The sequence below is a fragment of the Carcharhinus amblyrhynchos genome, chromosome 22 (genome assembly GCF_965287045.1).
Source record: "Carcharhinus amblyrhynchos chromosome 22, sCarAmb.v2.hapA, whole genome shotgun sequence".
NCBI classification, from domain to species: domain Eukaryota; kingdom Metazoa; phylum Chordata; class Chondrichthyes; order Carcharhiniformes; family Carcharhinidae; genus Carcharhinus; species Carcharhinus amblyrhynchos.
In genome coordinates, this window is record NC_137345.1 from 34524135 (window position 1) to 34546717 (window position 22583).

Sequence of the window (22583 nt, forward strand, 5' to 3'; positions counted from 1 at the left end):
ATGAGTTTTGTCAGAATAATGGTGTTGAAGGCTGAACTGTAGTCAATAAACAGGAGTCTGACATAAGTGTCTTTGTTATCTAGGTGTTCCAGGGTTGAGTGCATAATCTTAAAAAATTATGTTTTACAGTTGTTAAGAATTTTTAATTTCCTATTAAATTGCACTCATTTGATATATGCATTAGGATTATGGAAATCCCAAGGCATTTTATAAGTACATTAAGAGCAAGAGGATGACCAGGGAAAGAGTGGGGCCCATTAGAGATCAAAGATGCAATCTGTGCTGCGAGCCAGAGGATGCAGGCGAGGTTTTGAATGTATATTTTTCTGTATTCAGTAAGGAGAAAGACATTGTAGCTGGAGATTTCAATTGGGACAGCTAGAGCGCTTTAAGTTTAATAAGAAGGAAGTTTTAGCGGGCAGAAAGGTGCATAAATCCCCAGGGGCATGATGAGATGTGTCCCAGGAGGCGAGAGATTGCAGAGGTCCTGCAGAGATATTTAAATTTTCATTGGTTACAATTGAAGTGCCAGATGATTGGAGGATGTGGTACCTTTATTCAAGAAGGGCAGCAGGGATAAGCCAAGTATTTAGAGGCCAGTTAGTCGAACGTCAGTGATAGGGAAATTATTGGAAAGAATTCTGAGGGTCAGGATTAATCAATATTTGGAAAGGCAGAGATAGTCAGCACACACTTGTTGGTCAGTGATCCTTTCTTATTTAGTCGAGTTTTTTGAAAAGATAAGTAACTACATTAATGAGGGTAGTGCAGTTGATATGGTTTCAGTAAGGCCTTTGACAAGGTCCCACATGGAAGGCTGGTTCAAAAGATTTCAGCCTATGGGATCTGAGGCTTTTCCTCCATAGTTTTGCATTTTTATAGAAACTGCCACAAATATTTGAATCTGACAAAAACTTTCTCATCTTCATGAGATTGTTGCCAAAGAATTAAAGCAATCACTGAATAACCTATAGGCCCTGGAATAGGGATTCATTTAGCTTAAGTGCATTGAAGTTACAGTCAGATCAGTCATGATCTTATTGAATGGCAGAGCAGGCTCAAGAGCTAAATGTCCTCACGCCTCCTTTTTCATACGTATGTATGACGCTACATCCTCCAGTGCACCATAGAGATTAGCTATCATATCAGGAAGGCTGCAGTGTCAACTTCATGTTTTAACAAACAAAGAACAACCCAGCACAGGAAACAGGCCCTTCGGCCCAACGAGCCCGCACCGCCCCTTCAACAAAGCATTTTCCTACACCTACCCTGCCCTGTGTGTATGTGAATGGAACCCCTAATGTAGCCAGATTCAGGGGAGAATAGTGTCAATTTGGTACACCAGTCAGCCTAAGAGCACATCTTTGGGGTGTGGGAGGAAACCGGAGCACCCGGAGGAAACCCACGCAACCACAGGGAGAATGCGCAAACTCCCACAGACACGGGCCCAAATCCATGTATCTGCACAGCTAGCAATGATAGTTACTGAGCTGTTGTGATGCCCGTCTGCTGGTCCAGGATTAAGCATACACAACGACACAAAGTACTAGGCCACTCTCGGAACCTCCAAGAGCAGCCCATGCACGACCCACCGTGTGCATGCCCCATTCCATTATAAGGAACAAGAGCATCAGCACTTCTCTAGTGGAGAGGAGGATCCCATCAGATAGAGTAGATGGCACCCATGTGCTTGTCAAACTCTTCACACCAATCTCACTGCCTTAATGCATTTGCACTCTGTGTTCAAGTCGTAACTGACCACAAAAAAAACATGACCTGCATGAGTATGAAAAAAAAACAAGATATATTTATAATTGAATCACATATTATTTATTTGAAGGGTAAGAAACTGAGGGGGTGGTGTGCAAGAGAATACAAAAGCAAAATATTGCAGATGTTAGAAATGTGAAATAAAAGCAGATAATGCTGGAAATATTCAGCAGGTCTAGCAGCATCTGTGAGAGAGAGAGAGAGTAAACAAGTTAATAATTTATAACTGATGTTATATTATGTGATTTCCCACTGCTTTTGCTTTCTTCCCTATCTCTACCCCCACAGTCTACCTGAACATTAATTTTACATGCATTCACATTTATCTCTTGTCTATTCAGGTGAATTCTGGCAATGAGAGTGAGTTTTTTACTGAAGTTTGTAATAGTAATCAATTTGAAGAGGAGAAGATGGTAGGATACAGACCTTCGAGGCAGACCTGCATTCCAGTTCAAGGTTTGTACTTGTACTATGAAGTAAGAATTTAACATATTTTTCTGGTAGACGAGTAATACCATATCTCAATTTCACAGTGTTACATTTTCATCAGTCTATCCCAATAAAAAACTCAATTCAAAAATAACATTTCCATTTCTGCTTGACACATTTGTAAAGGTGTATTACAGATACCAGACCCTTACATGGCCTCCAAAAATCTGGAAGGGCCTGAAAACTGGCTATTTGAAGTTGGTGCCCTGGGTAGCAATTTGAATAAAACCTTTTTTTTTAATTTTTATACCTTACTTTGTGTTTTATGCACTAGGACCCAAAATATGTAAAATCCCCAACTCTGATATATGTCTGGTCCTGGACTTCTGGATATAGGGTCCGGTACCTTTACTTAATACAGTGTTCAATATTGTGCAGTGATGGGGTGACAAGGGGGATGGTGGTGATGGCAGCAATGAAAAAGGCAAGTGGAGCTGCTTCCAAAAAGCGGAGTAAATCTAAAGTTCAGTTGCTAATACTGGGCTCCTGTATCCAATATTGTTTGTTGAGCCTATGCTGAAGGTATACAGATTTTTCTCAAAACTGCCAGTTTCCCTTAAATGGAAACCAACAGTAGGCATTCAGCTAAGCCACGTTCTATTGTTGTTCCATCAACTCCATATGTGATTACATCACTGCCAATATCCAGAGAAATAACAGGTCACAAACAATGGGCAATGCCACAAACATGAAGAATAATTTTAATAAAAACAAATTTCAGATGCTGGAAATCTGAAATAAAAACAGGAATGCTGGAAAAACTCAGCAGGTCTGAGAGTATCTGTAGAGAAAAGAGTCAACGGTTCAAGTCCAGTATGACTCCAGAAATTCAGAATAATTATATTCAGAATAATTATATTCTGAAGTTCTGGAGTCATAAGTCCAGTGGAACTTCCACAAAAGACCATAGAAGTGGGTTTATTGGTTGTGATGGGTTACCTACAAGGGACTTGACCTGAAGCCTTTCTGGCGAGTAATGGATAGAGTAGGGAATTTTCAGTTGCCCCTCCTGTAGGCAGAATTTGATTAATAATTAGAGAACAATAACATCCCATTCCTCGTCCTATATTTAACAAAATTAGAATTACCTGTCTGTTTTCTTTCTCTCATGTTAAGAGGTAAACACTCACACCAGTTTTTCACATTTTATATTCTGGGTAAAAGTTCAACTTTGAGACCTTCAAGAATTCTTCTGTTGTAGGTAAAATAATACCTTGAAGACTGTTAGTGAGTCAAAATACAGTGGTTTTTATTCCAAAGCTTTGGGGAGAAACTGGCTCCGATTAAGGCTTACCAGACTTCTCATAGAACACAAACACAAGTGGGCATTTATACATTATGAGCTCCAGCAGGAATCACAATTCAAAGTTCCAATTTCTGCCAGACCTTCAGTTCTTCCTTCCTGGGTCGTGATGCAGCCCCAGAGTTAATCAGGAATTACAGTCCTGCAGTCAGGACGCAGGAATCCCTTCTGCAACAGTACCGGCATCCCTGTCTTTGAAGTTACTTGTGCGATTGCGGTTGTCCCAGTAGGCCTCTTCCTGTTAAAAGCCAGTATCATGATCTGCCATCAGCAGCTGTTAAAAGCCAGTATCATAAACTAACATCTGTGTAATGACATCTAACTAACACAAATAGGTAAGATTTACAAAGTCTACAAAATAACAGCCACATTAAACTATCTGTCTTTATACAAATGAAAGTTAAAGCATGTAAGACATGAACAAATAATTTATATTAATGCCAGGAACAATATAAGCTAAAGGAGATCAGTCATGATGAAGGGTTATGTTTGTGATATATTCTAGGTACAAAATCCACTAACCCTTTCCCTTCAGGTACAAAATATATTCAGCTTTTCCCTACTTCCCTTCCAAAAATAAGGGATGACTGATGCAAACATGCTTGCAGGCAATTTGATGTTTACATTTCAAAATTACCACAAGCTTTAATTTTGTGTCGTTGATCATGCAGGCTAGTACCACCATGAATCTTGTCTTCTGAGTCCTGTGGTTTTTACTAGAGCTGTTTTCAAACCCATCCATTCAACAGTTTGGCTGCTGGCCATTTCAAAATTCATAGGTGTTTCATCCATGATGCTGATGATTTAATGGGTACTCATGTTTTTGTAACCGTCTGATGATGACCCTTTGCAAACTAGTCATTTTGATATTGAAGTCTTTTGATAGTTTCTGAGCAATCTTGGTCTTCTGTCATAGCATTTAAGTGGTTTGTTCCATGAAGTGGCTACAACTATTAGAACATAGAACATTATAGCGCAGTACAGGCCCTTCAGCCCTCGATGTTGCACCGACCAGTGGAACCAATCTAATGACCCTCTAACCTAAACTATTCCAATGTTATCCATATGCCTATCCACTGACCATTTGAACGCCCTTAAAGTTAGCGAGTCCACAACTGCTGCAATTAGCAACAATGTTGTTTGTTGAAATAAACCTAGTGTCTAGCAGCTTCCAGTCTTCTGACTTCGGAGACAGCAAAGGATATCTCCCTCTCTCTTCAGCTTTCAAAACAGCAACACTCAGACAGCAGACTCTCCAGCTCCAGAGAGGGGAACAAAAGAGACACTTTCCTCTCTCAAGTCCAAACAGCATCTGAAAAAAAACTGAACTGGAATTCTCTGTGAAAGCACAGCTGTCCTTAGTCAGTTATCCCAATCAATCTGACCTGTCAATTACCCCAATCAAGCTGTACTTTACAATCCCAGGAGAACACCTTCCAATTCCACGACTGCTACCCTCTGTAGAAAAACAAGAAAGACTGCTGCTTGATCAATGACCTTCCCTCTATAAGTCAAAAGTGGGATGTGCACTGATTGTTTAGTTTGTGGTACTGAAGCAGTCTGCGTCATATACAGCAACACCTGGACAACAGCTAGGCTGGGGCTGATGAGTGGCAACATTTATGTCACACAGTCCCAGGCACTGGTCATCTGCAACAAAAGAGAATCCAACCATCCCCTCTTGACATTTGATGGAATAGCCATTGCTGAGTCTTCCACCGTCAACATGGGTTACCATTGACCATGAGCTTAACAGGACCTGCCATACAAATACTATGGCTACAAGAACAGGTCAGAGGCTAGGAATTCTGTGGAGAGTACCACAACTTGTGATTCTTCGAAGACTGTTCTCCATCTACTAGGCACAAGTCAAGATTGTCTGTGTGTAGCTCCAACATTCAAACCCAACACGATTCTGGACAAAAAGTCTGCTTGACTGACACACACACCACCCACTCCCTCCATTGCCTATGCGCAGTGGCAGCAGTGGCTACCATCTACAAGATGCACTGCAGCACCTTCCAAACTGACAGCCTCTACCACCTAGAGAGACAAGGGCAGCAGGTGCGTGGAAACACCACCACTTTCAAGTCCCCTTCCAAGCCACACACTTTATCCTGACTTGGAAATAAATTGCCATTCCTTCACTGTCACTGGGTCAAAATCCTGGAATTCCCTACTTAACAGCATTTGGGTTTACCTACACCACATGTATTACAGCAGATCAAAAAGACAATCCGCCACAATTAGGGATGGGCAAAGTAATACTGACTGTAGTAATTCTGCCAGTCTCCTGTCATCAAATATACTTTATTATGTTCCAAAGAAAAGGGCCATACCCATGACTTACAGCTAAACAATCTGTACTTCAGAACTTACAATGCCACTAACAAGTTTAAAAGCCCCCACAATGCGCTTCTCATTGGGCAAGACTGCTCTTGCTCAATAAGGAAGCTCGTAACCTACGAAGCCCACAGGAAGATCTATCGATGATCCCCACGTCCTACGTAGCATTGTAACACTGACCTATCCAGCAATCCCCACATCTCGTAATTTTGTTTTAATTATTTTTAGAAACGTTTGTTGTAAATGGATGCAGTGCAGTTACGGACCCAGGGTGAATCCATTGTTGAATTAATTAATTCAGACGTCTCGTGTGAATTGCTCTGGATTCTGAATAAGTTGCATGATCATCCATTATTGAATTTCTGTTTTGCTCTTGCATTTCTGTCAGTTTTCATGAAAAAAAGATCAATCCCAACAATAATTCTCTGAACTAGTTCCTCATTGGAGATAGAAACTTAGTCCTTGAGGTAGATGACTTTATTTGATGTTAAATTATGACATCAACCACAAATATTGATTCTTGTTTATTGTCCTTGAAAATCTTCTCATAATATAAGCCTTAGACAAAGTTTTGTAAACAAATATTTTGAAAACTCATGCAACTCTGAACTTTTGAATGCTGGCTAGGGAAATAACTTTTTAAAATGTCTACTCTTGCAGGGTTGTGCCTGTCTGATGATGTGAGGTCTCAACTTGATGAACTAATGATGGAGGCTCTTCTGCTGCAGGTCTCACTGCCTGAGATGCAACACGTTTACCAGATTTTGTGGGCAGCTCAGTACCCTGTAGTAGGTCACCAGCAACAAGCTGAACTACTGAACTATGAACCAATGAAGGTCATGCAGTGTCTTGCAGAGACCTGTTCTTCTACAGCTGAGGTATGGGACTGCAAAGACTCGATAGCAGAACAGCAATGTATTTGGGCAGTCACCCTGTAAATATTGTCCCAAATGTGCCTCTACCACTGGCACTTTTCCAGGTTAGATAAGCTCAATGACAATTATTTTAAATATTTAATTAAATTTTGAGGAAACCAGCACATGATGGATGGTATGTGGAACATCCTAGATATCATCTGATGATGATGTAGGTGTCCTTTTTGCTTTGCTTGTCTTTTTGGTCACTTCTGTGCTTGTCAACACCATAGTTTAGTCTTCAAGTCAAAGTAAGGAAAATAAACATGGGTAGCGTTCCTGTTTGCTACAATGAACCTGCTTCCTCCTACTCAAGACTAAATAAGTTGCAAAGGGCTCCAAATTTGAAGTCATTGCACCCATTGAACTTAATGCTGAAGATTAACCAGTGTATTAAGGCGTTTGTTTGCAAGGTTCTCTCAAACCAATCTCCCATCACTGAGAGCCAGCTCTTCCCCTCCAGGTCTCATTCATACTAATTTTCTGGAACAGTGTAGTTAGCTAGCTCCGATGCCAAATTGCTTGATCTATCATCATGAAATGGGAGATGATTCTGTTACAATGTGCTGAGTACATCATTCAGGCTGATAAAAACCATGCAATTTTATGGGACTGCCACATTATCAAGGGGGTGCTGCAGCTTTCTGAAGCAAAAACAGAAAATGCTGGAAAATCTCAGCAGATCTGACGGCATCTGGAGAGAGAATAGAGCCAACATTTTGAGTCTGGATGACCCTTTGCCAGATGTTTCTGTTTTGATACATTACCATCACCCTTATATAACGAGCAGATGGTCACATGGCATAACCTATTCATTAGTGGTTCCAATAGCTGGCAATGTAAAATATAAAGAACTCTCAAACTCCATCAAGGTAGAAATTGACCTGTGAGAAATGAATATTTTAACTTTCCTAGCTAACAGAAGAATGTGTACTGGGAAGTTTGCAGTTTTTTGCTCCGGATATGTCAAATTACCTGAGATGTTTATTCCTTTGGATAAATTCATTTCAGAAATCATAAGTAGCCACAAAATGAAATCTTTGAAAGTTAAATTTTGCACAATGCAATATATTAACATAAATACAAAGAGAATCTTTATAGGTGATTCGTAATCACAAGAACTCTCCAGTAATCAGGGACAAATGCACAATAATACCACACAGAATTTGAGAGGGTGGCATTCGGCAGCCCTTTTCTGCCTGATGGAGTTGATTGTGCTGTCTGTTATGTTTCAGGATGAAGGTTGCTGTTTAAAGCCAGTGGAAAGAGAAGGAAACTGTGAGAAAAAGAAGAGACGGCTTGAAAAAGATGATTCGATGGGTGAAAAGAGAGAAAAATTTAAAAAACTAAGCAACCCAAAAAAGAGAAATCTCAAATTACATCAAGAAAAATCAAAAGACCTAAGCTTGGTGAGAATAGAAGCAGATAAATATTTTGAATTTCTACAGCCTCATGAGGCATTGTCTGTGATAATGGAGCCCCCGTATTCTGAACCAGAGGACTCTGAAGATGATGATGCAATCTGCCCTGCAGAAAGCTGTCAGCAGCCAGAGGGAGATGAGGTCAGTATTCATACAGTTTTTGTCACTACATTGGAGCATAATAGATGCAAATAAACTTGGATATTTTAATGGAAGAGGGTTTTATTTTGCAGAATAATGAACAGAGAGTTGAGGATGAAATTTATATTGTTTCTGGGCTACATTTACAAGTACACTACAGAACCGTCTGATACAAATCCTAATTTTTGGAGTTTTAGTTGCAAGCTATTTAACTTGGGTATCACCTTTCATCAAAAGGCATAAATAGGTTCAAAATAGCAAACTTCAATGAAATCTTATTACTTTTTTTCAGTTTTTTTCTTTTTCTCTGTGATTAATTCAAATTAATTAATTTGAATTCCAATGTACTCTGCTGCCTGTATCCCAATTTGCTCCATGTCCATTACCCCATTGCTTGTTAACCTACATAACCTAGATCCTTGGAGGGATTTGATTCAGCTCTATCTCTAATCTGCTCTAGCTCCAATATCTGCACTCTTCCAATGCTGGCTGTTTAAACATCTATGCCATATGTGGCCATGACTCAATTGCCAAAACCCTCAGCTCTGAAATTCTCACCTTTCTGCTCGCTCTGTCTTCCTTCTCTAATACCCTCCTTGAAACATACCTCTTTGACCAACACCTGATCATTTGCTCTGATTGCTCCCGTTTGGCTTTGTGTCAGATTTTATTTGATAACACTCATATGTGTTTTGGGAAGTTTTAATAGAGTATATTAATGACTGTTTTGCTCAATTGCTCCTTCTCTCATTACTTATTTGCTTTTTTTCTCACACTGGGACTTAATTTGGAAATGTGATTTGTAAATATTGGAAGCAAGAACCAGCAACTCCTTCAGTGATGATGTATGACTATTAAGAACATATATTTCATGAAAAGCACTTTCATTAAGTGCTTTTCATTCCCACTTTTTTTTTGCATTCTCTCTTCTGTGAGAGGAAGAGGAACTGCAACATCCAGCAATGTGGAGATGCAAGATTGTGTTTAAGGCAAGTGACAAACATACTTTGGGATTGGTGCCAGAGGGCTGCTAGGTTTGAGACCAATGACAGAGCAGGAAAATTGTAGGGAAAATAGCTATTGCGCATTCAGGTTCAGTGTAAACGTTGAAAAGAAATTAAGTGATCATAAGAAATAGGAGCATGAGTAGCCATTTGGCTCCACCAGTCAATAAGATCATGGCTGATTTGATTGGTTTCTGATTCCCTTAACCCTTGATCCCTTGATCAAAAATCTCTCTAACTTGGCCTTGAATATTTCCATGACCCAGTCTCCACTGCTGTTTGGGGTGGAGAATTCTAGAGACTTAACAACTCTTTGAGGAAATAAATTCCTCCTCATCTCAGGCTTCGATGGGAGAACCATTATTTTGAAATTGGTCCCTGATTCTAGATTCCCCATAAGGGCAGACGTCCTTCCAGCAGCTACCCTGTCAAACCCCCTCAGAATCTGATATGTTTCATTAAGATCACCTTTTCTTCTTCTAAACTCCCAAAGCTGTACAAAACTGTAGCAAGACTGCCTTATTTTTGTGCTCCAATTCGTTTGCAGTAAAGTATGATATTGTTCCCTGTTCTCAGCCATGTACTATACTCCTTATACACCTCTGACTGTGTGGCCAAATTCCCCTTCAACTCAATTTTCAAGTTTGCTGACGACATCATCATAGTGAGTCAGATCTGAAACAATGATGAGACAGAATATGAGAACAAAATGAAGAATCTGGTGAACTGAGGGGGTGATAATAATCTTTTCCTCAATGTCGACAAAACGAAGGAGATTGTCATTGACTTTAGGAAGCGTAGAAGAGAAAATGCCCTTGTCTACATCAACAGGGACAAAGTAGAAAGAGTCGAGAGCTTCAAGTTCTTAGATGTCCCAGATCATCAACAACCTGTCCTGCACCACCACCACCACCTCCCCCCCCCCCCCCCCCCCGCCCCCGCGCCAACTATATAGTTAAGAATGCCCACCAAAGCCTCTACTTTCTCAGAAGACTAAGGAAATTTGGCATGTCAGCTATGACTCCCACCAACTTTTAAAGATGCACCATCGAAAGCATTATTTCTGGTTGTATCACAGCTTTTTACGGCTTCTGCTCTGCCCAAGCCTGCAAGAAACTACAAAAGGTGATGAATGTAGCCCAATCTATCACACAAACCAGCATCCCATCCACTGACTCTGTCTACACTTCCCACTGCCTCGGCAAAGCAGACAGCATAATTAAGGACCCCATGCACCCCAGACATTTTCCCTTCCACCTTCTTCCGTCAGGAAAAGGATACAAAAGTCTGAGGTCACATACCAACCGACACAAGAAAGCTTCTTTCCTGCTGCCATTAGACTTTTGAATGGACCTACCCTGCACTAAGTTAAATCTTTCTCTACACCCTAGCTATGACTGTAACACTACATTCTGCACTCTCTCGTTTTCTTCTGTATGAATGGTATGCTTTGTATAGCACAAGAAACAGTACTTTTCACTGTATACTAATACATGTGACAATAAATCAAATCAAAGCCAACTCTGTGTTCCTTGTGTGAATATACCCAAGTACCTTAGAACAACAATATTTACAAATTTCATGTCTTTTACAAGATATTTTACTTTTCCATTCTTATGACTAACGTTCTTACAAATCCCACACTATACTCTGTCACTCTGTTGCCCACTCACATATCTTCATCCAGTTTTTTGCTTGCATTCCAAATTAGCTTTGTATCATGAGAAAACCTGGATGCAGTACTCTTGGCCTTTCCATCTAAGACATTAGTTTAGATTGTTAATAGTTGGTCTTTGCAGCACTCCATTATTTACAGCGTGCCAACTTGAAAATGCCACTTTTATCCCTACTTTTTCCTCCTCTCTATTAACCAATCTGCCATTCGTGCCAGCAACTCAATGAGTTCTTACCTTGCACATTAACCTTTTGTGTCATACTTTTTGAATTTTATTTTATGCAATGTGAGCATCACTAAAAAGGTCGGTATTTGTTACCCACCTCACTGCCCTTAGAAGAAGGTAGGGCAAACAAATCCAGAACTCCCTGGAGATGTAAATTCAGATAAGGAAGAAAAAGTATACTTATGACAGTTGCCGGGTAGAAAATATAGTTGAGAACCAAGAGGATTACAGATGGTTCAGAGGGAAGCTGAGAAACCTCATTTAAGAAGCGAAGGTGGATTATGAGAAAACACTGGCAGCCAACATAAAGGAGAATCCCAAAGTCTTCAATAGGCATATAATTAGTAAAAGGGTGGTTAAAGGAGGAGTAGGGCCGATTAGGGATCTAAAAGGAAATTTACACACGAAGGCAGAGGACGTGGCTGAGGTATTAAATTAATACTTTGCATCCATCTTACCAAGGGGATAGATGCTACCCAGGACATGTGACAGATGAAGAAATTCTGGCCCTAGAATGATTAAAAATACATAAGGAGGGAGTGTTGAATAGATTATCTATACTGAAAGTTGACAAGGCCCAAGAATAAGATGAGATACATCCAAGAATATTGAAGGAAGTAAGAATGGGAATTGAAGATGTGCAGTCCATAGTGGAAGAAACTCCAGTCTTCTCTAGACTCAGGAGAAGTGCCAGAAGACTGGGGAATTGCAAATGTTATGCCCTTGTTCAGAAAAGTTTGTAAGGATAGCCCCAGCAATTACAGGCCATTCAATTTAACATCAGTAATTGACAAGAATCTAGAAATAATTATTTGGGATAGAATTAGTAGTCACGTGGGAAAATGTGATTTGTCTTGGAAGAATCAACAAAGATTTCTAAAGGGGAAATTAAAGTGTTTAACTAACTTGCTGGCTTTTTTTTAGGAGTTAGCAAAGGGTTGTTGAGGGTAATGCTTCTGACAATGCTAAGCAGCAGACTTGCGAGAATAGTTATAACTCATGGAGTAAAAGGGACAGTAGCAACATGGATACAAAATTGGCTGACTAATGGGAAGCAGAGCATATTAGCTGATGGATATTTTTTGGGCTGGAGGAAGGTTTGTGATGATGTTCCCAAGAAATTGCAATTGTAACCTTTGCTTTTCCTGATATATATTAATTATCTAGATCTTCGTCTGCAGATGACACAAAATTTGGAAATATTATAAACTATGAAGAGGACAGTGTAGAATTTCAAAAGGACATAGACCAGTTGGTCGAGTGGGCAAATAGATGGCAGATGAAATTCAGTGTGTAGAAGTGTGAGGTGATGCATTTAGGTAGGAAGAATATGAAGAGACAAACAAAAAGAGCAATACAACAAGACGTTCTTCCACCAAGCCTACGCCAACACATGACACCTTTCTACACTAAAGACCTTTTGCCTCTGTGCTGTTTGTATCTCTCTATTCCCTGCCTATTCATGTTTCTTTCAAGATGCCTCTTAAATATTGCTGTTCTATCTGCTTCTACTATCTTCTGTGGCAGCGCTTCCAGACACTTACCACCCTCTCTGTAAAAAAAAACGTGCCTCTCACATCTCCTTTAACTTTCCTCTTTTTATCTTAAACCTATGTCCCCTTGACATTTCTACCTGGGCAAAAATACTCTTGACTATCCATTCTATCCATGTCTCTCATAATTTTGTAAATTTCCATCAGGTTGCCTTGCCCCTCAGCCTCTGACGTTCAAGTGAAAACAAACCATTTATCCAATATCTCCTTATAGCTAATATCCTCCAAACCAGGCAACGTCCTGTCCTGATAAACCTTTTCTGTAACCCCTCCAAAGTCTCTACATCCTCCTGGTAGTGTGACGACCAGAACTGTATGCGGTATTCCAAATGTGGCCTAACTAAAGTTGTATACAGCTGCAACATGACTTGCCAATTTTTATACTCTATACCCTGACTGATGAAGGCAAACGTGTCATACATAGGGGATGTGATGTGATATGTTAGGGTATGGTATGATATGGTAGGGGATGGGGATATGGCTAAGGTATTGAATAATTTTTTTGTTTCTGTCTTCACGGAGGAGGACGTGAATAATTTGCCGGGTGTTAGCGATAGAAAGGTGGTAGGACTGGAGGGTCTTAATGACATTACTGTTACTAGAAAGGCGGTGCTCGACAGACTGGAGGGGCTGATTGTGGACAAGTCCCCAGGACCGGATGGAATGCATCCGAGGGTTCTGAAAGAAATGGCGGAGGTGATAGTGGATGCCTTGGTGGTTATTTTCCAAACGTCGCTGGATTCCGGGGAAGTGCCGGATGATTGGAAAACGGCTAATGTTACGCCGTTGTTTAAGAAGGGTGCCAGGCAAAAGGCGGGGAATTATAGGCCGGTTAGTTTAACATCAGTGGTAGGTAAAATGTTAGAATCTGTCATCAAGGAGGAAATTGCGAGGCATCTTGAAGGGAATTGCTTGATAGAGCAGACGCAGCACGGTTTCATTAAAGGGAAGTCGTGTCTGACAAATTTACTGGAGTTCTATGAGGATGTGTCTAGGGCAGTGGATAGAGGAGAGCCGGTGGATGTGGTCTTTCTAGATTTTCAGAAAGCGTTTGACAAAGTGCCTCACAAGAGGTTATTGCAGAAGGTCGAGGGACATGGAGTTGGGGGTAAGGTGTTAGCGTGGATAGAAGATTGGTTGTCAAATAGGAGGCAGAGAGTGGGGGTCAACGGGTGCTATTCGGATTGGCGGATGGTGACTAGTGGAGTGCCCCAGGGGTCGGTGCTGGGGCCTCAGCTTTTTACCATTTATATAGATGATCTGGAGGAGGGAACCGAGTGTAGAGTGTCGAAATTTGCTGATGGCACCAAGATTGGGGGAACGGCAAATTGTGCGGAGGGTGTGGAGAGTCTGCAGAAGGATCTAGATAGGCTGGGCGAATGGGCCAGGAAATGGCAAATGGAATTTAATGTTGGCAAGTGTGAGGTGGTCCACTTTGGTAGGAAAAATGGTAGGAAGGACTATTACTTACGTGGCGAAAAACTGCAGCAGGCGACGGTGCAGAGGGACCTCGGGGTCCTTGTGCATGAGTCGCAAAAACCCAGCTTGCAGGTTCAGCAGGTGGTCAGGAAGGCGAATGGGATGCTGGCCTTCATAGCGAAGGGGATTGAATATAAAAGTAGGGAGGTCTTGCTGCAGCTGTATAGGGCATTGGTGAGGCCGCAACTGGAGTACTGTGTGCATTTTTGGGCGCCGCACCTGCGCAAAGATATTTTGGCCTTGGAGGGAGTGCAGAGGAGGTTTACTAGGCTGATACCGGAGTTGAGGGGGTTGAGCTATGAGGAGAGGCTGAATAAACTGGGCTTGTACTCGTTAGAGTTTAGAAGAATGAGAGGAGATCTCATTGAGACGTATAAGATGATGAATGGGATGGATAGGATAGAGGTGGAAAGACTCTTCCCGCTCAAAAAAGGCAATAGGACTAGGGGGCACAGCCTCAAGATAAAAGGGGGGCGGTTTAGAACAGAGTTGAGGAGGAACTTCTTCACTCAAAGGGTGGTGAATCTCTGGAATTCTCTGCCCGTTGAAGTGGTGGAGGCTGCCTCGCTAAATATTTTTAAGACACGGGTTGATGGGTTTTTGATAGGAGAGGGGATTAAGGGTTATGGGGAGAGGGCGGGAAAGTGGAACTGAGCAGCGACAGATCAGCCATCATCTTATTGAATGGCGGGGCAGGCTCGAGGGGCTGGATGGCCTGCTCCTGCTCATATTTCTTATGTTCTTATGTTCTTATACACCACCTTGACAAAGCACAAAGAAAATTACAGCACAGGAACAGGCCCCTCGGCCCTCCAAGCCTGTACCGATCATGCTGCCTGTCCGAACTAGAACCCCCTACCCTTCCAGGAACTATATCCTTCTATTCCCATCCTACTCATACATTTGTCCAGATGTCCCTTCAAAGTCACTGTCGCATACACTTCCGCTACCTCCCCGGCAGTGAGTTCCAGGCACCCACCACCCTCTGTGTAAAAAAAAAAAACTTGCCTCGTACATCTCTTTTAAACTTTGCCCTCTCACTCTTCATACCTATGCCCCCTTTTCCACCCTGGGAAAAAGTTTCTGATTATCCACTCTGTCCATGACCTTCATAATCTTGTAGACTGCTCTCAGGTCACCCCTCAACATTCTCATTTCAATGAGAATAAACCAAGTTTCTGCAACCTCTCCTCATAGCTAATGCCCCCTATACCAGGCAACATTCTGGTAAATTTTTTCTGCACCTTCCCCAAACTTCCACATCCTTCTGGTAGTATGGCAACCAGAATTGAACACTATATTCCAAGTGCGGCCTAACTAAGCTTCTGTAAAGCTGCAACATAACTTGCCAATTTTTAAACTCAATGCCCCAGCCAATGGAGGCAAGCATGCCGTATGCCTCCTTGACTACCTTCTCCACCTGCATTGACAGTTTCAGATCCCTCTACCTATCAACACTGTTAAGGATTTTGCCATTTACTGTATATTTCCGATCTGTATTAGACCTTCCAAAGCGCATTACCTCACATTTGTCTGGATTAAACTCTATCTGCCATCTATTCATCCAAGTCTCCAACTGATCTATATCCTGCTGTATCCTCTGACAGTACTCATCGCTATCCACAATTCCACCAACCTTTGTGTCATCTGCAAACTTACTAATCAGACCAGTTACATTTCTTCCAAATCATATTTTCATATATATATATATAAAAAATACAAACAGCAAAGGTCCCAGCACTGATCCCTCGTCTCAGCCCTCCATTCATAAACGCATCCTTCCACTGCTACCCTCTATCTTCCATGACGGAACCAGTTCTGTATCCGCCTTGCCAGCACCCCTTTGATCCTGTGTGACTTCACCTTCTGCACCAGTCTACCATGAGGGACTTTGTCAAAGGCCTTACTGAAATCCATGTCGACAATATCCACTGCCCTATCCTTACCAATCATCTTTGTCAGTTCTTCAAAAAACTCGACCAAGTTATTGAGACATGACCTTCCTTTAACAAAACCATGTTGCCTCTCACGAATATGTCCAGTTGGCTCCAAGTAGGAGTAAATCCTGTCTTGAAGAATCCTCTCCTGTAATTTCCCTACCACTGACGTAAGGCTCACCAGTGTATAATTACCTGGATTACCCTTGCTACCCTTAAAAAAGAAACACCATTGGTTATTCTCCAAACTCTGGGACCTCCCCTGTAGCCAGTCAGGGTAGTTGGACTCTAACCTGATGTTGTGAGACTTCTTACTGTGTTTACCCCAGTCTAATGCCAGCATCTCTACATCATGCCAGTCAGGGTACACAGATTTCTCTCAAGACCCCAGCAATTTCCTCCCTTGCTTCTCTGTGTTCTAAAGTATATCCCATTGGGCCCTGAGGACTTGACTACCTTAATGCTTTTCAAGACCCCTAATACTTCCTTTTTGATCTCAACATAACCCAAACTATGTACACACCTTTTCCCAGACTCATCATCCACTGATGCAAAGTACTCATTTAATACCTAACCCATTTCCTCCGGCTCCACGCATAGATTCCCTCCTCTGTTCTTGAGTGGGCCAACCCTCTCCCTGGCGACCCTCTAGCTCTTAGTATATGTGTAAAAAGCCTTGGGGTTTTCTTTAATCCTGCTGGCCAATGACTTTCCATGACCCCTTTTAGCCCTTCTGATTCTTTGCTTAAGTTTCTTTCTACTTCCCTTGTATTCCACACTTGCTTCCTGTGTTCTCAGCCTCCAATTAGCCTTGACAAATGCTTCCTTTCTTCGATTAGGCTCACAATATCTTTTGTTATCCAAGGTTCCCGAAACGTGCTATACTTATCTTTCCTCCTTATAGGAATGCACTGGTCCTGAATTCCTGTTAATTTGGGGTGGCACGGTAGCACAGTGGTTAGCACTGCTGCTTCACAGCTCCAGAGACCTGTGTTCAATTCCTGGCTTGGGTCATTGTCTGTGTGGAGTTTGCACATTCTCCTCGTGTCTGCGTGAGTTTCCTCCGGGTGCTCCAGTTTCCTCCCAAAGTCCAAAGATGTTGATTGGCCATGCTAAAAATTGCCATTAGTGTCCTGATATGCGTAAGCTAGAGGAATTAGTGGGTAAATATGTAGGGATATGGAGGTAGGCCTGGGTGGGATTGTGGTCGATGCAGACTCGATGGGCCAAATGACCTCTTTGTGTACTGTAGCATTTCTGTGATTTCTATGATTTACACTTGAATGCCTCCCACATGCCAGATGTTTATTTTGCCCTCAAACATCTGACCCCAATCTACATTCTTCTGTTCCTGCTTAATATTATTGTAATTAGCCTTTTGCCAATTTAGCCCTTCACCTGAGGACTACACTTATCTTCATCCATCAGTACCTTAAAGCTTACTGAATTGTGGTCACTGTTGCTGAACTGCTCTCCAACTGAAACATTGACCACCTGGCCAGGCTCAATTCTCTAATACTGGTCAAGTATGACCTGTTCCCTAGTTACACCTTGCCAAAATCTGCCTACCTATCTGTTCCTCTATCTCCTACTGGCTGTTGGGAGGCCTATAGTAAACCCCCAACATTGTGACTACACCTTTTCTATTCCTGAGCTCTACCCATATTGCCTTGCTGCATGAGCCTTCAAGGTATCCTCCCGCATTACAGCTGTGATATTCTCCTTAACCAGTCATGCAACTCCCCTACCGCTTTTACATCCCCCTCTATCCTGCCTGAAATATCTGTATCCTGGAAAGTTAAGCTGCCAGTCCTGTAGTTCTCTTAACCAACCAAGTCTCTGTAACACCAACAACATCGTCGTTCCAAGTACTAATCCAAGCTCCAAGTTCATCTGCCTTCCCTGTTACACTTCTCACGTTCAAACAAATGCACTTTAGCCCACTAGACCCTCTTTGGTTAGCAACCATATCCTGCCTGCTCTTCCTCTAAGTCTTACTGGCTCTACTGTCTAGTTCCCCTTCAGTTAATTCACCTCTGCTTTGATTCCCATATCCCTGCAAAACTAGTTTAAATCCTCCCAGGTGACACAAGCAAACCTCCCAGCCAGAATATGTATGCCCTTCCAGCTTAGGTGACACAAGCAAACCTCCCGGCCAGAATATGTATGCCCTTCCAGCTTAGATGCAACCTATCCTTCTTGTACAGTCCCACGACCCCAGAAGAGATCCCATTCGTGCAGAAATCAGAAACCCTCCCTCCTACACCAGCTGTTTAGCCACATGTTGAGCTGTACTATCTTCCTATTTCTAGCCTCATTGATACATGGCACAGGGAGTAATTCTGAGATAATGACCCTCGACCACCTTATCCACCTGTCTTGCCATTTCAGGAAACTGTGGATCTGTGCACCTCGATCCCTTTGTATGTTAATGCTTCTAATGATTCTGCCATTTACTGTAGAACACCTACATTCGCCTCCAAATCATTTACAGGGATCCCAGCACTGATCCCTGTGGAACACCACTAATCACAGATCTTCAGTCAGAAAAACACCCTTTCACTGCAATTCTCTGTCTTCTATGACGTAGCCAGTCCTGTATCCATTTCACAAACTCACCAGAGATCCCATGTGACTTCACCTTCTGTATAAGCCTGGGAGGCATTGTCAAGGGCCTTATTCAAGACCATGGAGACCATCCACCATCCTTCCCTCCTCATTCGTCTTTGTCATTTACTCAAAAAGCTCAATCAAGTTTGTGACACATGACCATCCCCTGCACAAAGACAAAATGAAATAAGGGGTAAAATTCTTAACCAGGTTCAGGCACAGACTGACCTGGGTGTATACGTGCATTGATCATTAAGTGTGGCAGGTCAGGTGACGAGATATAGTACTTTGAAGCAAATAGTACTTTGTGTTTTATTAATCGGGGCATAGAGTACAAAAACAAGGAAGGGCTTATGCACTACTTAGATCTCAGCTGGAATATTGAGTACAGTTATACACTATAGGAAAGATGTGAACACATTGGAGAAAGTGCAGAAGAGATTTACAAGAATGGTTCCAGCGATTAGAAACTTCAGTTATGATGATAGATTGAAGAGAAATGTAGGAAGGATTGTAGAAAAGGCAGGATTGGGTCATTAGGCCTGCTCCACCATTCATTATGATCATGGCTGATCATTAAATTCAATATCTTGCTCCCCTTCCCCCGTGGGGGGTGGGGGGGATGATCAAGTTGGCCAGCAAAGCACAGGCTGACAGTTCAGGGCCATTGTGCATGCACAGAGTCCTGGAACTGTCAGGCTCCAACATGAAAAGGACACCCCCCCCCCCCCAAACTTTTAATGATATTCCCAATTGTGACCTCTGCATTGCACAGCGCATGGCAGATTCTTGTCTGAACTCACACTGAAAAAAAATTGTGAATTACACCGTTTTTTTTCTGCCAATTCAGCACTTACAATTTTTTTGGGAGAATTGCCTCCAAGATCTTTTCTCACCTCTCTCTTTATTCCCATTCTTTATTATTACGCCAACCCCCCCTTCTTTCCTATTTTGCCTGTCGCTTCAAAAGGTCAAGTATCGTGGAATGTTGAGGGCCAGATCTTCCAGGTAGTGGCAATACTGGAAACATTGCCACTGTCCTTGTTTCTGACCTGACTTGCCAATTTTCAGCTGGGACTTTTGATCCTAGCTGAAGCAGATATCAGTCTGTGCAGGCAAGTCTAGCAAGTGCAAAATAATTGAAGGAATGGAGATACACCCAATTTTTATAGCACTAGCTGCCATACTCAGGTAAGGTGCATTTATTTTAATGAATGAATGTGATGAGTAGATGCATAAATGGGTGAATAGTTGAGTGGATTAATGTTTGGTTGGGAGTGCAGTCAGGTGGTCAGGGATGCGTTTAGTGTGGGAGGAGTGGTGCGTGGCCGTAATAAGTGATCAGGTGTTTGGGGGAATTAGTCAGGTCAGTGGAGTTAATTGGATGTGTGGGGGCAGTAGTTGGGTCAAGGGGTGTCAGTTGGGTTGGGGGTTAGTTGATTTTGGGAGGGGGTGACTGGGGGCTTCAGTTGTGGCGTTCAGTTGTGTTGTGCAGCTGTTAAATTAGGTACTAAACTAACATTTCCTGGGTAAGCATGCAGCTAGCTGAAATCTCTACTCAAAGCTCAGGATAGGAGACATTTGCAAAGAGTCCCAGACAGCAGGAAATGAACCCATTTGAAGTTTTAAAATTTCCCAAACAATTCTCATGTGTATGTATGTGTGTCAGGACTTCCGTTGGATCCTATGTGTATTGCCCAACATGCATCCAGTCTCCAGCAGTCTGCAGACCTGAGGATTTGGGCCCAAGTTCTTTCTTTATCGTAGTCCATGTAACTACTGACAATATGGGCAGAACAAGGAAAGAAGCTCTACACAGTCAGTATAAGAAGGTAGATACCAAATTAAGAAGCAGAACCTCAAAGGTTAAAGTCTTTGGATTATTACCTGAGCCATGTGGATATTGGCATAGGGCAAATAAATTGGGAAAAATAATTGTGCGGCTCAGAGACTATATGGGAAAAGTATGTTCTGGTTTGTGGGCTAGTAGCATTAGTACTGGGGAAAGTGAGGACTATACTATTAGGGCGGTCTACACCTGCACCATTTTGTTATGAATTGCATAACTAGGGAAGTAAGAAGGACTTTAAACGAAACAGGAGGGGTAGATGTAGCAAATCAAGAAGTAGTTTCAAGGCAGCGGACCATGCTAGTAATAGGGGAGAAAAAAGACAAAACTGAAGGCTCTGTATATGACTGTGTATAGCATTCGTAATAAAATGAATTTATTGCCAGCACACAATGAAGTTTAAAAAAAAATGAGCTGATAACTCATGGCCTTAGGATGACAAGGATTGGGTCCTGAATATTGAGCGGTATATGACATTCAATAAGAACAGCAAGCTTGATAAAGGTGGGTTAGTACTGTTAATAAAAGATGACATTGGAGCAATAGTTAGAGATGACCTTGGTTCTGGAGATCAGGATTGTTCCTATTCAGTTCAGAAACTCCAAAGTGTTTTATGAAGCCCACCTAGATCATAAGTTTTGCACTTTGAACTTGGCTAGGGTAAGCATGAAATTCTTCACTTCAGGTACAATTCAACTGACTCACTAGGAAGCTTTATCAAACAAAGTTTATTTTAAGAATGCAGTTAACATTTATAGAAACAAAAATAACAACTTTTACCAATTACAAGAATAAAAACAACCATGATATTGTATAACTCTTGATGAATATGGGAAATGTTCCAATCAATCAAACTTCCTTGTATAAAACCCTTGCCACAGGTTTAGCACAGAAAATACAAATGCTCATGTGATGCTGGAATTTACTCCTTTGGTTGAATGCTGCAGTTCTCTTGATGCACAAACAGACAAGCTTGGAGTAGAACAGCCTCCCAAAACAGCAGGGAGAGAGAAATTCGAAGTACTAACTAGCAACCCACCAACAGCAGAAGGTCTTGCTTCCAAGTATCCAGCAGAATTTCCAATACCAGAGAGAGAAAAACACTGCTTTTTGATTTGATATCCATCCCCCTTTAAAACTAAAACTGAAATGATTCCTTAGGTTTTTCTAGGGAGGAACCAGCTGACTTTGACTTGTCAATCAATCTTCCCTCACAATGCAAGGTCATAAAAAAATCCCAGAAAGTACCTGAGGCCCTGAGTAAAAATAAACAACCCCCAATTAAACTGTTGAAGCAGCTATCAAAGGACTTCTACTAGCCAGCTCGGCAACAATGAAAGAAAAAGCTGCTGGTAGCTGCAAAGAACATGATTGAAGAAAGCATACATTCCTTGAAGGTATACTAATGTCACAAGATGTAGAATCCATTTTAGGTGGAGATGAGAAAAAATAGAGGAAAGAAGTCTCACTATAGGCCCCTTTATCAGTAACCCTAATGTAAGACAAAATATACAGGAAAAAATATTGGATATTTGTAATAAAGGGATGGCAATAATCATGGGTGATTTTAATCTACACATAAACCGGAAAAATCAGATTGGAGCCTGGATGAACATAAGAACATAAGAAATAGGAGCAGGAGTAGGCCATCTGGCCCTTCGAGCCTGCCCCGCCATTCAATAAGATCATGGCTGATCTGTCGTGGCTCAGTTCCACTTTCCCGCCCTCTCCCCATAACCCTTAATCCCCTCTCTTATCAAAAACCCATCAACCCGCTTCTTAAAAATATTTAGCGAGGCAGCCTCCACCACTTCAACGGGCAGAGAATTCCAGAGATTCACCACCCTTTGAGTGAAGAAGTTCCTC

At 41.8% G+C, this 22583-nt stretch overlaps 1 protein-coding gene across 1 annotated transcript in view; it reads left to right on the top strand.

Moving 5' to 3' along the window:
* Positions 1-22583, top strand: part of LOC145356777 (lysine-specific demethylase 5B-like) — a 340420-nt gene that overhangs the window by 305020 nt on the left and 12817 nt on the right. The window contains exons 25-27 of the mRNA XM_080209644.1: positions 2112-2226; positions 6569-6786; positions 8058-8384. Of these exons, the coding sequence (XP_080065770.1) occupies positions 2112-2226; positions 6569-6786; positions 8058-8384 (660 nt within the window). The remainder of the gene's footprint in view (positions 1-2111; positions 2227-6568; positions 6787-8057; positions 8385-22583) is intronic.